This window comes from Octopus bimaculoides, chromosome 3, assembly GCF_001194135.2.
Source record: "Octopus bimaculoides isolate UCB-OBI-ISO-001 chromosome 3, ASM119413v2, whole genome shotgun sequence".
Classification (NCBI taxonomy): Eukaryota; Metazoa; Mollusca; class Cephalopoda; order Octopoda; family Octopodidae; genus Octopus; species Octopus bimaculoides.
In genome coordinates this window covers 136,098,620-136,109,969 of record NC_068983.1, presented here as the reverse complement: position 1 = coordinate 136,109,969, position 11,350 = coordinate 136,098,620, and the positions used below count along the sequence as shown (strand labels likewise).

Genomic DNA, 11,350 nt, shown 5'->3' with positions numbered 1-11,350 from the left:
TTTGTGTATATATATATTTATGTTTATGGGTGTGTGTGTGTTTGTGTATATATATTTGCGTATATATATTTATGTTTGTTTATGTGTGTGTTTGTGCATATTCATTTATGTTTGTGTATGTGTTTATGTAGAATCATGGTTGTGTGGTTAAGAAGTTTACTTCCCAATCACATGGTTTTGGGTTCAGCTCCACTCTGTGATATCTTGAGCAAGTGTTTTCTACCATAGCTCCTGGACGTGTTTCACTCTTATTAGACTTTCTCAGTACCTCAATACAGTACATTATACTCAGTTGGCAAGAAGAAGAGTGGTTAAAATATATGTACAAAAGTAGTGGGGCTGTTGAGATGCTGGTTATGAATATAAATACTATGGCTGATGAAAAGTTCCTCAGCAGAGTGTTTATCATACTAAATACAAATAACATAGCCTTTCTTTCCCTTTCATATACCACATGCATATGCATGCATGCAAGCACACACACACACACACACACACACACACACACACACACACGCACGCGCGCGCAAGCACACTCTCAGACTTACTTTAATTGTTTAGGTCGGTCCAGTTGTCAATCAATAAACACCACACAATGATTTAAAGCCATCACTTCACTATTGAAAACATGGTCGATACATTCACCTCTTGAGCTTTTACACTGTAATTATCTTCAACAATATGCACAATAACTTAGCACAAATGTTACAGTAAACACATTTCCCTTCTGTATTCAGTTGTGAAATGAACACATTTTGATCAACTTTTTGAACATGCTGCTGCTATGATTGTTAATCTGTGTCTATGTAATTCTGTCTAGTTATAATGAGTTTCTTCATTTTATGTCAGTAACCTGCTTGGTCGTAGAAGCAAAGTAGAATTAGGGGCATCACCACTCTCTTAATCTGTAAACTTTTGAGCTCATTGCTATAGACTAACAGACTGCTCTGTTCGGCAAGGTAGAGATGTGAAATGACATAGCTGGATGAATAGAGTATTGGACTCCTCATCAGCTGAAATCCACATTTCGTTTTTGTTATTTTTGTGTGGTTTAGTTTTCTTCAAGTACTCCTATGATCAAAGCATTTCAGTAATGATTAGCTTTTGTTTAAATCAGTTGGTTCAAATACGAGAGAGATTTATCTGCTATTCCTAACAAGATAAAATGATCATGTAGACATTCCCCTATTTATTCAAAAGGGATTTTGTTGTGTTTCTGGGCAAGACATTTTATTCTGCATTGCCTATTTCACTTAACTGACAGAAGTATATACCATATCAACGGGGAATATTACTTGCAATAAATCAGCAATCTATCTAGGGAGGTATTTATCTCTCAACTACTTCACAATATGTGATTAGTAACTTGGGCACCAGTTCAAAATTTACCCTTGTAACATAGGGAACATTTAAATACATATTAAACTTACCACAGCCATCTGAACTGTTTAAATGTAATGTGCCTTTTGAACAGATCTTTGAAGGTTTTCTTCAAGCAGGATATTTAAGATAAATCAGCCTCACACAATTCTCTCTACTAAAGTGTAGTATTCTTATGTGTACTAAGTTATACACATAGGAGCACTGCACTCTAGCAAAATGCTCATCAATTATCATTTACCCCTGTAAGCAAATAAACTCTGTTATGTCTTGTTTATATGTTAAGTCAATAAGTTCCATCTTTATGATCACAGAAATATTCAAATGAAGCACTGCAAGCTAATTAAAGACTTATCAAATATACATTCCTTATGCAATAAGCTATACTTCTCCATAGTACTTATTTATTATTGAAAAACATAAATTGGTTTACCACGAGGATGTAGAAAAGTCTAATGTTTCAAGCAGTGCATATTTATATCATGGGACTCTAGACAATCCAAATAAATGTCTTTACTGGGAACACTGAGATAATTAGTTACTCATTACTAACATTTATAGTGAAAATTGTTACTACTATCATCATTGCAATCATGTAACAACCACATCAGTGTTGCTTATGCAACCTTTTTAACTTGTAAACTATCAATTCAACCAATTGACACTGAGTTATAGTGACTCCACTTTAGACTTCATCCTTATCCTTTTGGATTCTAAAACCTGAAGTCACACTTTATATAATATTTTATAGATATAGATAAAAGACATTACCATAAAATAAGACCCATACACACACATAGATATATATATATATTTATATCTATATGTGCTTTATCATTAAAGCTGCAAATACATCACAAAAAATATCACATAAAACTGCTACTCAGAGTTTCACATTCCCATGCATCAGGAAGTTGTGATTCATTCTGGATCACAACTGCCCAATGAACGGGACCATGAAACTCTAAGTGGCAGTTGTTTTTGCAGCTTAAATAATAAAGCATATTACTCTACCTCCGGAATTCAAGTACTATTTTTCCCACCCTGTTTCACATTTATGTGCTTACTCTGGTACATTGGCATATATATATATGTATACATATATATATATATGCCATACTTGAGTAGAAGACTCATCAAGCCAAGTGAAACCATAGTCATGGCAGATACTGCAGATACTGGTGTCATGCAACTGGCACCCATGCTGGTGGCATGTAAAAGAACCCATTACACTCTCAGAGTAGTTGACATTAGGAAGGCCATTTGGTGACGCTCCCTACTACCATCTTCCTTCAAGTTTTCCAAGCCTGTCTCTTAGCCTTTACTGTCCTCTCAACCATACCATTCCACCATCATGTTACTTCCTTCAGCTAGCACTTTGCTCCAGTCACATGTGTAATCTGTAGTTACAGCAAGTTATTTTGTAGAAATTATCCATTTTCTTCTATACATTTTACATGTATATATATGTATATGTATGTGTGTGTATATATATATATATATATATATATATATATATATATATATACACACACACACACACACACTCTCATGCGCTCTCTCTCTCTCTCTCTCTCTCTCTCTCTCTCTCTCTCTTTCTCACACACACACACACAAATCTTTTAATTAGCAGTGGGTTATAAAAGCCAAGTTTTATGCACAACACTTAACAAAGTTGGTAAATGCCACATACCAAAACTATGTACGCATATATGTGCGTGACTGTGTGGTAAGAAGCTTGCTTCCCAACCACATGGCTCTAGGTTCAGTCTCCCTGTGTGATACCTTGGACAAATATCTTTTACTATAGCCTTAGGCTGACCAAACCTTCGAGTGGATTTGGTAAACAAAAACTAAATGAAGCTTTTTTTGTGTATGTGCACACGCACACACACCTCTCTCTCTTTTCTCTCTCTCTCTCTATAAATATATGTATATATATATATATATATATCATCATCATCATCATCATCGTCATTGTTTAACGTCATCATTTAATGTTTCCATGCTGGCATGGGTTGGATGGTTTCACTGAGGACTGGCAAGCCAGATGGCTGCATCAGGCTCCAATCTGATTTGGCAGAGTTTCTACAGCTGGATGCCCTTCCTAATGCAAACCATTCTGAGAGTGTATATATATCATCATCATCATCATCATTGTCCGCTTAACGTCCGCTTTCCATGCTAGCATGGGTTGGACGATTTGACTGAGGACTGGTGAACCAGATGGCTATACCAGGCTCCAATCTGATTTAGCAGAGTTTCTACAGCTGGATGCCCTTCCTAACGCCAACCACTCCGAGAGTGTAGTGGGTACTTTTACGTGCCACTGGCACGAAGGCCAGTCAGGTGGTACTGACGACCCACGCTCAAAATGGTGTATTTTACATGCCACCTGCACAAAGAGCCAGTCCAGCGGCACTGGCAACGATCTCGCTCGAATGACTTTTTACGTGCCACCGGCACAAGTGCCAGGAAGGCGACACTGGTAACGATCATGCTCGGACGGTGGTGCCATCGTGTGTGTATGTATATGCATATGTGTGCATATTATTGTCTCCTTGCCTTGACATTGCATGGTTGTTGCAAATGAGCATCACCATCATGCAGTTAGTGTCCTTCTTTTATAATATTCTATGAAAACATGTCTTGTTATGGGGAAATATTACCTTACTTGGAAACAAGTGAGGATTGGTGACAGGAAAGGCATCTAGCCATAGAAAACCTGCTACAACAAAATATATATATATATATACATATACATGTCATTATTTATTTTTGTATATGTTAAACCTAAATGTTGGCTTGGATAGTCAGGAAAAATCACTAGAATAAAAAAGCCAGCACCAAGTAAAACTTAAACCCACATCACATGGAAAGCAACTTGGTACATTTGCTAATTGTGTTACTATCTTTCAAGTAATTTTTCCATCAAATATATTACCATAAATATCTACCAGTTAATTTATCTTCTTAAATATTTTCATTTATTCAAATTTACAGATCAGCCTCACCATACAATGGTTTTATGATACTCAATCGCCTTGAACCAAATAATCTTATTGAACCAATCACCAAGGATTTAGAGTTTCAGCTTCATGATCCATTTTTGCTTTACCGGACTGTTAATGGTATGTTCTATCTTCCTTTTTTAGTTGCTCATACTTATACTAACTACTGAACCTATAGTAAATTAACTCTACTGTTTGACTGAATGCTTTGACCATTGGATGGATTACTTAATATGGCAATCAACTGCACTGACTTTTGAATGTCTTGTAATTTTATGTACTTGCAGGCTGAATGGTTGGGTGATTGACTTAACTTAATAGTGAATGCTGTAACGATTTATTGAACTGGCTGCTGAATGCTAGGGCAATTGCTGAACTGGCTACTGAATGTTACACTTGGCTAAACCAATCATTAAATACTCTATTATTCTTGTTATTGTTTAGCCTGGATCAAGGAGACCTATGATGAAAGACATTCCAGCCATGAACATCTGGCCTTTATTTTTAGTTTTGTTGGTTTATGGTGTTTTTTTTTTTTATCAAAACTGTATTTCGGACAATATCCTCCATTATTTCCTTCCTTTGTTTGTTTGTTTTTTTAAGACAATAAGGTGTGATTTGATGGAAACGATAAGGTGAGAATTGTGGTTGAATTACTATGTAAAGGCTCCCTCACGGGCTTGTTAAATGCCTTGTTATTTGTAATGGCAGCATTAGTAGGAGGGGCTTCTTTGGCAAACAAAGGATAACTGCATAATAGAAATGTTGGAAATTTAACAGATTTTCATTTGATAGATATTTTGTTGTTATACATTTTAATAGGCCCATTTATTACTTTTATTATAGCTATTCTATATCTCATGAAATATCAGTTTTATATCTTCTTAAATAATCTGCTTTGGGTGGATAAAACTGCCAATATTTCAAAAGCTAGAAATTTCACCAAAACATATTTTCTGTGCAAGATAGTAAATGTGGGATCAATATATGAGACTGATAATCTGTTTGACTTGAAGTTAACAGATAAGTTATAGATTTTGATAAAATATTTTGAACATTCTGCATATGTACATACAGTGACCCAAATTCAATACAGATCAAAGATTGTAAACCAATGTTGTTTCTTGGCATTTTAAAAGTAAACTATATGATACAAATTTTATCACATACATCATATATTTGGCACTCAACTATTGCATGATGCTTTCCAATTTTTACAAATAAGAAAAGAAAATTGTAGGGTCCATATCTTTGTGCATAAGCTTGCTGCTAATTAAATCTGACTTTACATTTCCATCTGTAGCTGTTTCAATTTACTTGCACTGCTAATGCCATTAGAAAATACATGTATTTTACAGTTTCTGTTTCCCTGAAGTTAGAAAGTCAAATCATGTGTTGATAAATAATATATCTAGTCATGAAAAGTCAAGCAAGTGATTCTATTGTAGTGGCATTTATATAACTAGATTTCTCTTGGCTTAGAATTACAATTTCCTTTTGATTCAGTGGTTCCTCCATATGTTGATGTCATTGAAAACTGAGTGGAAAATGGGGAGTTTTTTTGTTGGTGTATCTTGCATTCTTTATGTTTTTGGGGTTTTCTTTTTTTCAACTTATTCATTTGACTTTAAAATGTCCTTTCTGTTGCTAGTAGAATGATACCAGTCAAAGTGACTCTGAACTTCATTTTCCTATGGTTTTGTCTCAATTACAGCCATTTTGAGGATTCACTTTAGTTGGTCTTTGTAATTGTAGAAAGGACATCCTTGATATCTTATTTTTCGTGGTAGTCAATTCGCTGAAAAGGATTTGATGAAGAAATCTGTCCTCTTTCATTCTAGCCACATGTACTAATCCTAGTATCTGGTGTTTCATCATGACTGATTTTATGTTTCGACTGTTGGCTTTTTCTTGGACAGCATTGTTGGTTATGTAGTCTTCACATTTGATATTTAAGACGGTCTGAAATTTTTGTTGATGGATACACTCCAGCTTTTTGGTGTTCCAATCATAAAGTGTTTGTTTCACAACCATAAATTAATGTTGAGATGATTTTTGAGTTATATGTTCATTCTTAAAGAGTTGTTTTACTAGATTATTGACTGATCCAATTTTCCATTCCACATCCTTTTTAAAGTACATTTGTCGGAAAGAAGACCTCCACTTTCTATATATATATAAGTGTGTGTGTATGTCTTTGTATTTATCACTTCCTTTGCTTAATGACCTATGTTGGTTTAATCATGTACCTGTAACTTAATGGTTCATGCCCACACACAAGTAAGCACATAGATGCAAAACAAGGTGGAAAAATACTACTTGAATACCAAAGATAGAGTAATATACTGTTTTTTTAAAACCCCAAAACGAGTCTTATACATATATGTATATTTATGTATATATGTACACACGCACGCGCGCACACACACACACACACACACACACACACACACACACACACACGCACATGCACACACACACACAGTATCTCATACTTTTTCTTTTAGTATTTCATACTTTCTTTTTTTTATACAGTCAACTATATATGTTCAGATACAGCTGTGCCTGTATTTTCTGAATTTACCCAATTTTTTGGTATTTTCAGTGCTGTTGAAAAGTATTTATTTCTATTCTAATATATTTTGGTGACAGAGATAACTTTAAACAGTGTTCCAGTGTGTAAATGACTTGGCATTAAATTTTAAAACTATATGGTGATGTCAACTCCAAGCATTGATATGTTGTCCAATACTAAATTTAGTGCTTAATTTTTTAGATTCTTTCGAGATGTATATAATCGTTATTCTCTTTTCCAGTCTAGGGAGTAAGTCTGTTAGTTGATCTTGATAAGTGAGTCAGTCAAAAAAAAAAAGAACAATCAATTATGTGAAAACATGCTGGATCATTGCCAGTTTTCTTTTGGGTTTACTGTCATAATGGGGAATAGAACTGACATCAGTAACCCAGCTGGCTGAGACTGGATGTTATATAAACACAAACACACTCACACACAGAAATACACACACGCATGCACATGCGTGCTTACATGCATGCACATGTGCGTGTGGCCATGTCAGGTACAGCTAGAAAACTAAAACTTGTATAAGAAATGCATGTTTGGATGCATATGCACACACATACCATACAGCACAGAGTCTGTTGTTTTAGAGTGGGATTAGTAAAATGAAGGTGATTGAAAAATCAATTTTTTTATTATGTAATCACATGACTTCAGAATTATGTCTGTGGAGAACTGGGATAGTGCGACATTCTTCCATTTTCCAGATGTAATAATATGAAATGAAATACTTTTATCCAGAAAAGGAATATGATGTCCAGGTTAATGAAATACATCATATAACTATACTTGTCATTTGTTATCTTTGATGTTATGACAGAGACTATATGATTTATTTCATTATACTTCCTAATGATGCAGTTATTTATTTTTTTTTTTTTTTTTTTTTTGGCAAGGGAATTATAGAAATTTTTTTAGTTTTCTCTTTTTTATTGGTTTCATCTTGGGGAAATGGTTGCAGGCCCTCTGAGACTCATGATAGAGATGTGCTTGATATTCCTCTTAAACTGTTGCAAGCTGAAGTTTGCAGAAAAAACATGTAGAAAGAAGGAATTCCAGAGAGTCTACTTTCTGAAGAGGAAGAACTAATTAATGCTGGACCTGGAAAGATACAATAATGGTAATGAGAGAAGAAGGAAGTCAGTGTGTCAGGAATGCTTGAGTTGATTGGCACAAGACTAGCTAGCTAGTGGAAACCACTATAGTAATGGTAGAAAATACAGAGAGAGAGAGAGATGGAGAGGTTAACATGTCTGTAGGACAGAATTTGAAGTATATTTGCTTAGCAAATTCATGCCAGTGCATCTGGTGACCTATCTCTGATTGCAGCCTGAGATATCTGTGTATAACAGCAGCAGCACCACCATGCCGAATGTGGGAGCAGTATTCTATTGAGCTTTGAGCTTTATAGAAAGATAGTTTCTGGTAGAGGATGAAGTATATTTTTACTCTGAAGAGAATCAAGTTGTGAGGAAGCCAGCTTTCTGGCTTGTGGATCAGTTGTCAGGATCAGATTTGTTGTTAGCTGACCCTAGTTAAAAAATTATATTCTCAATAATTTAATTTATTTTGTTGCTATATAACAGTGTAGTTTACAACTGTAAGTAAATAATGGAGTGTGCACAGCGTAATTGATAAATTTCAGTGTTTTGTTAGGTTGCATTCTAAACTCAAATTTTTTCTTGAATCTCATGCTATTATATTCTTCCTAGAATCACTTCTTGACAGAAAGTTTTCTATGTTTCTTTATTTGAATTGGCACACAAAAGTTGCATGAATCAGTACTTCCAACATGCTGGCTATACAGAGAAATTACTAACAGATATATCCATGAAGTAAGATAAATGAATTGTTTAGATGATTCATTAAATGTAGTTCACATTTTCAGTTGATCCAATTAGTACTAGAAAAGTTGTACTTAAAGAATAGTGGTAAGATTAAGAAAGGAGTGGAAGAAATTCAGCTTCTTGCAACTTTCTTTGGCAACAAGGTTTCTTTCTTTTCTTTCTCTCTCTCTCTCTCTCTAAAAAGTGAAGTGTATGAAACATATGTAAGGAGTGTCATGCTACATTATTATGAGACATATGCAATGAATATGGATGAGTTGCAACAGTTGAAGAGAATTTAGACAAGCATGACTTATTTACTTTTAAACATATATATAGCTTAGACATACAATAGGTCACACTTGCTTGAAACTTCTATCTATCATTGAAGCATCTGGCTTAGTGGTTAGAGTGTTGCAATCATAAGATTGCAGTTTCAGTTCCTAGACTGATCTGGTTCAAATACACTCAGCAAGCAAAAATGAGTAATCTTGCAACTGACAGGCATCCCATTCAGTAAGGGAGTATATATGCCACAGAATCTGGAAAATCTGCTCTTTGAACCAATGACTCAAGAAGGACTTTTGATCCTTTTTTTTAATTATCTATCTGTGTGTGTGTGTGTGTGTGCGTGTTCAAACATAAGAAAAGAGCACACAATGTGCTTAGAGTTTGTTTTATTTGTATTAAGAGTTTCACTCAAAATTGCATAACTTAAAGTTTCACTGAAATGAGGAAAACACTCTTGGTCATTTGGATGCTTGCTTCTAAGTAACAAGGCTTTCACAACTTTAAGTAAACTTGGTTGTCATTGGATGATGGGTAAAGCTTATTCTTATTAGATGTTTCAGACCACATAGTGTGATTGGTAGCTGCCAGCTGAGGCTACCTGCTAGCACATAGGGGTTGCTAATGACTACTGCTTGGTAGTTCTCCTACTGATTGCTGATAAAATCAGTAGCTAGTAGCTGATGCTGTGTGTGAGGCAACTTTAGAATGGTTTGCATAAGTAGTCTCACTTGTTCTGGTAAGAGATTCTTGTATTAAGAATTAAGATTATGTGTAAGAGTATTAAGAGAAAGGATTATGAAAGTAAGGTTTATGGAAGATGTTAACTGCTAATGATTTACAATTAGTTCAGTTGTTGGTAGTAGGAAGACTATTCAGATCTTATATATATAGAAAAGCAGTGAGCTATTAGTATGTGATGTGGAAATTTGCAGGACAATATTAACAGCTAATAATTTAGTTTTCCACTAAAGAATCCCACTTGTGAAAGCAGAATGACAGCTCTGTGTGCTTGTTAGGGGATATAGCTGCCTATGGCAATGTATGCAGTTTTTCAGTGAAACAGAGGTGACAGCTGTGCACTTAGGCAACTAGGAAAGTGCTTTGTTGAGAATACACCAGGTTATATGGGCAGAACAATTCTCTGGTTCCTGGAATTTCCATATAAAATAAGGCAGTGAACTGGAGATTTTCTTGTCTCTGGATCTGAGTGTGTGTGCTTGGTAAGCTGTCCTTTAAAGTAGCTTGCTTTAATATCTTGGAATACCACCAGGTGGAGTAAGAGTTGCCCTATAGCCTACTGCCTCGAGGAGGTAGAATCCTCTTAGTGGCAAATGATTTGGTTTTGACAGTTGCATATGGGTGTTTGAGGTGAAAATTGTGTAAGTGTATATTTTTTTTCTCTTATAGCATGTGAAGGAATGTAGCATTGTTTAGGCAAGAATAACTCACTTTAACATTGTGCTCATTAAAAGCTTACAATATTTAAGTGAACTTGGGAAGTGTTACCCAATTAAGGATTGGATGTTCCTAGTCATGTTACTGAAGATACTGTATCAAAATGGTGGATGAAACCAAGTCATTTATTTTTCTCTCCCTAACTCACTTTGATGATAAGGATAGAGGACCTACCCTATATGCTGATTTCTCATTAGAACTGCTTTCTGATAGCTTTTTATTATAATAGGGTATAACTAGTGAATATATCTCTAGCTGAGACCACCACTGTTGCTTGAAAATGATTCCCACCAAATTCTGCCTGTGGTTCTTGAGCATGTGTTGAGAAATAAGCTTAATGTCTACCTCAAAATTTCATGTTATGAAATTAAACCTGTCAATGAACAGGAGAGTAATCTTTCAGAAAGTAAAATAGAACAGCTAGTGTATATGCTAATTTATTGCTTCAGAGAAGCAATAGTCAAATCCCAGCAAACAAATTCTTAGTACAAAATTCAAGCTTAAGATTAAAATGAGCAGGTGGCAAAAGTACTCAGATGTCCATCTCCAGTTCATTGAATGTAAATGGATTCCAGAAAGAGCTATACTCTTGCCAATAAATGAAACAGTAAATGAGATGGATTTTAAATGATTGAATCTTCTTCCAGCAGAGACTCTATTACATATAAATCTTACAATCTTGTGGTAAAATTCTCTAAATAAATGAATTACATCATAAACTTTTTAAATCTCCCTTTCTCTCTCTCTCTCTCTCTCTCTCTCTCTCTCTCTATATATATATATATATATATATATATATATATATATAT

The 11,350-nt window shown here is 34.8% G+C and overlaps 1 protein-coding gene across 1 annotated transcript in view; it reads left to right on the top strand.

Moving 5' to 3' along the window:
* The window catches only part of LOC106872357 (mRNA-decapping enzyme 1A), a 329,154-nt gene that overhangs the window by 286,615 nt on the left and 31,189 nt on the right, over nt 1-11,350 (top strand). The window contains exon 3 of the mRNA XM_014919322.2: nt 4,384-4,511. Within this exon, the coding sequence (XP_014774808.2) occupies nt 4,384-4,511 (128 nt within the window). The remainder of the gene's footprint in view (nt 1-4,383; nt 4,512-11,350) is intronic.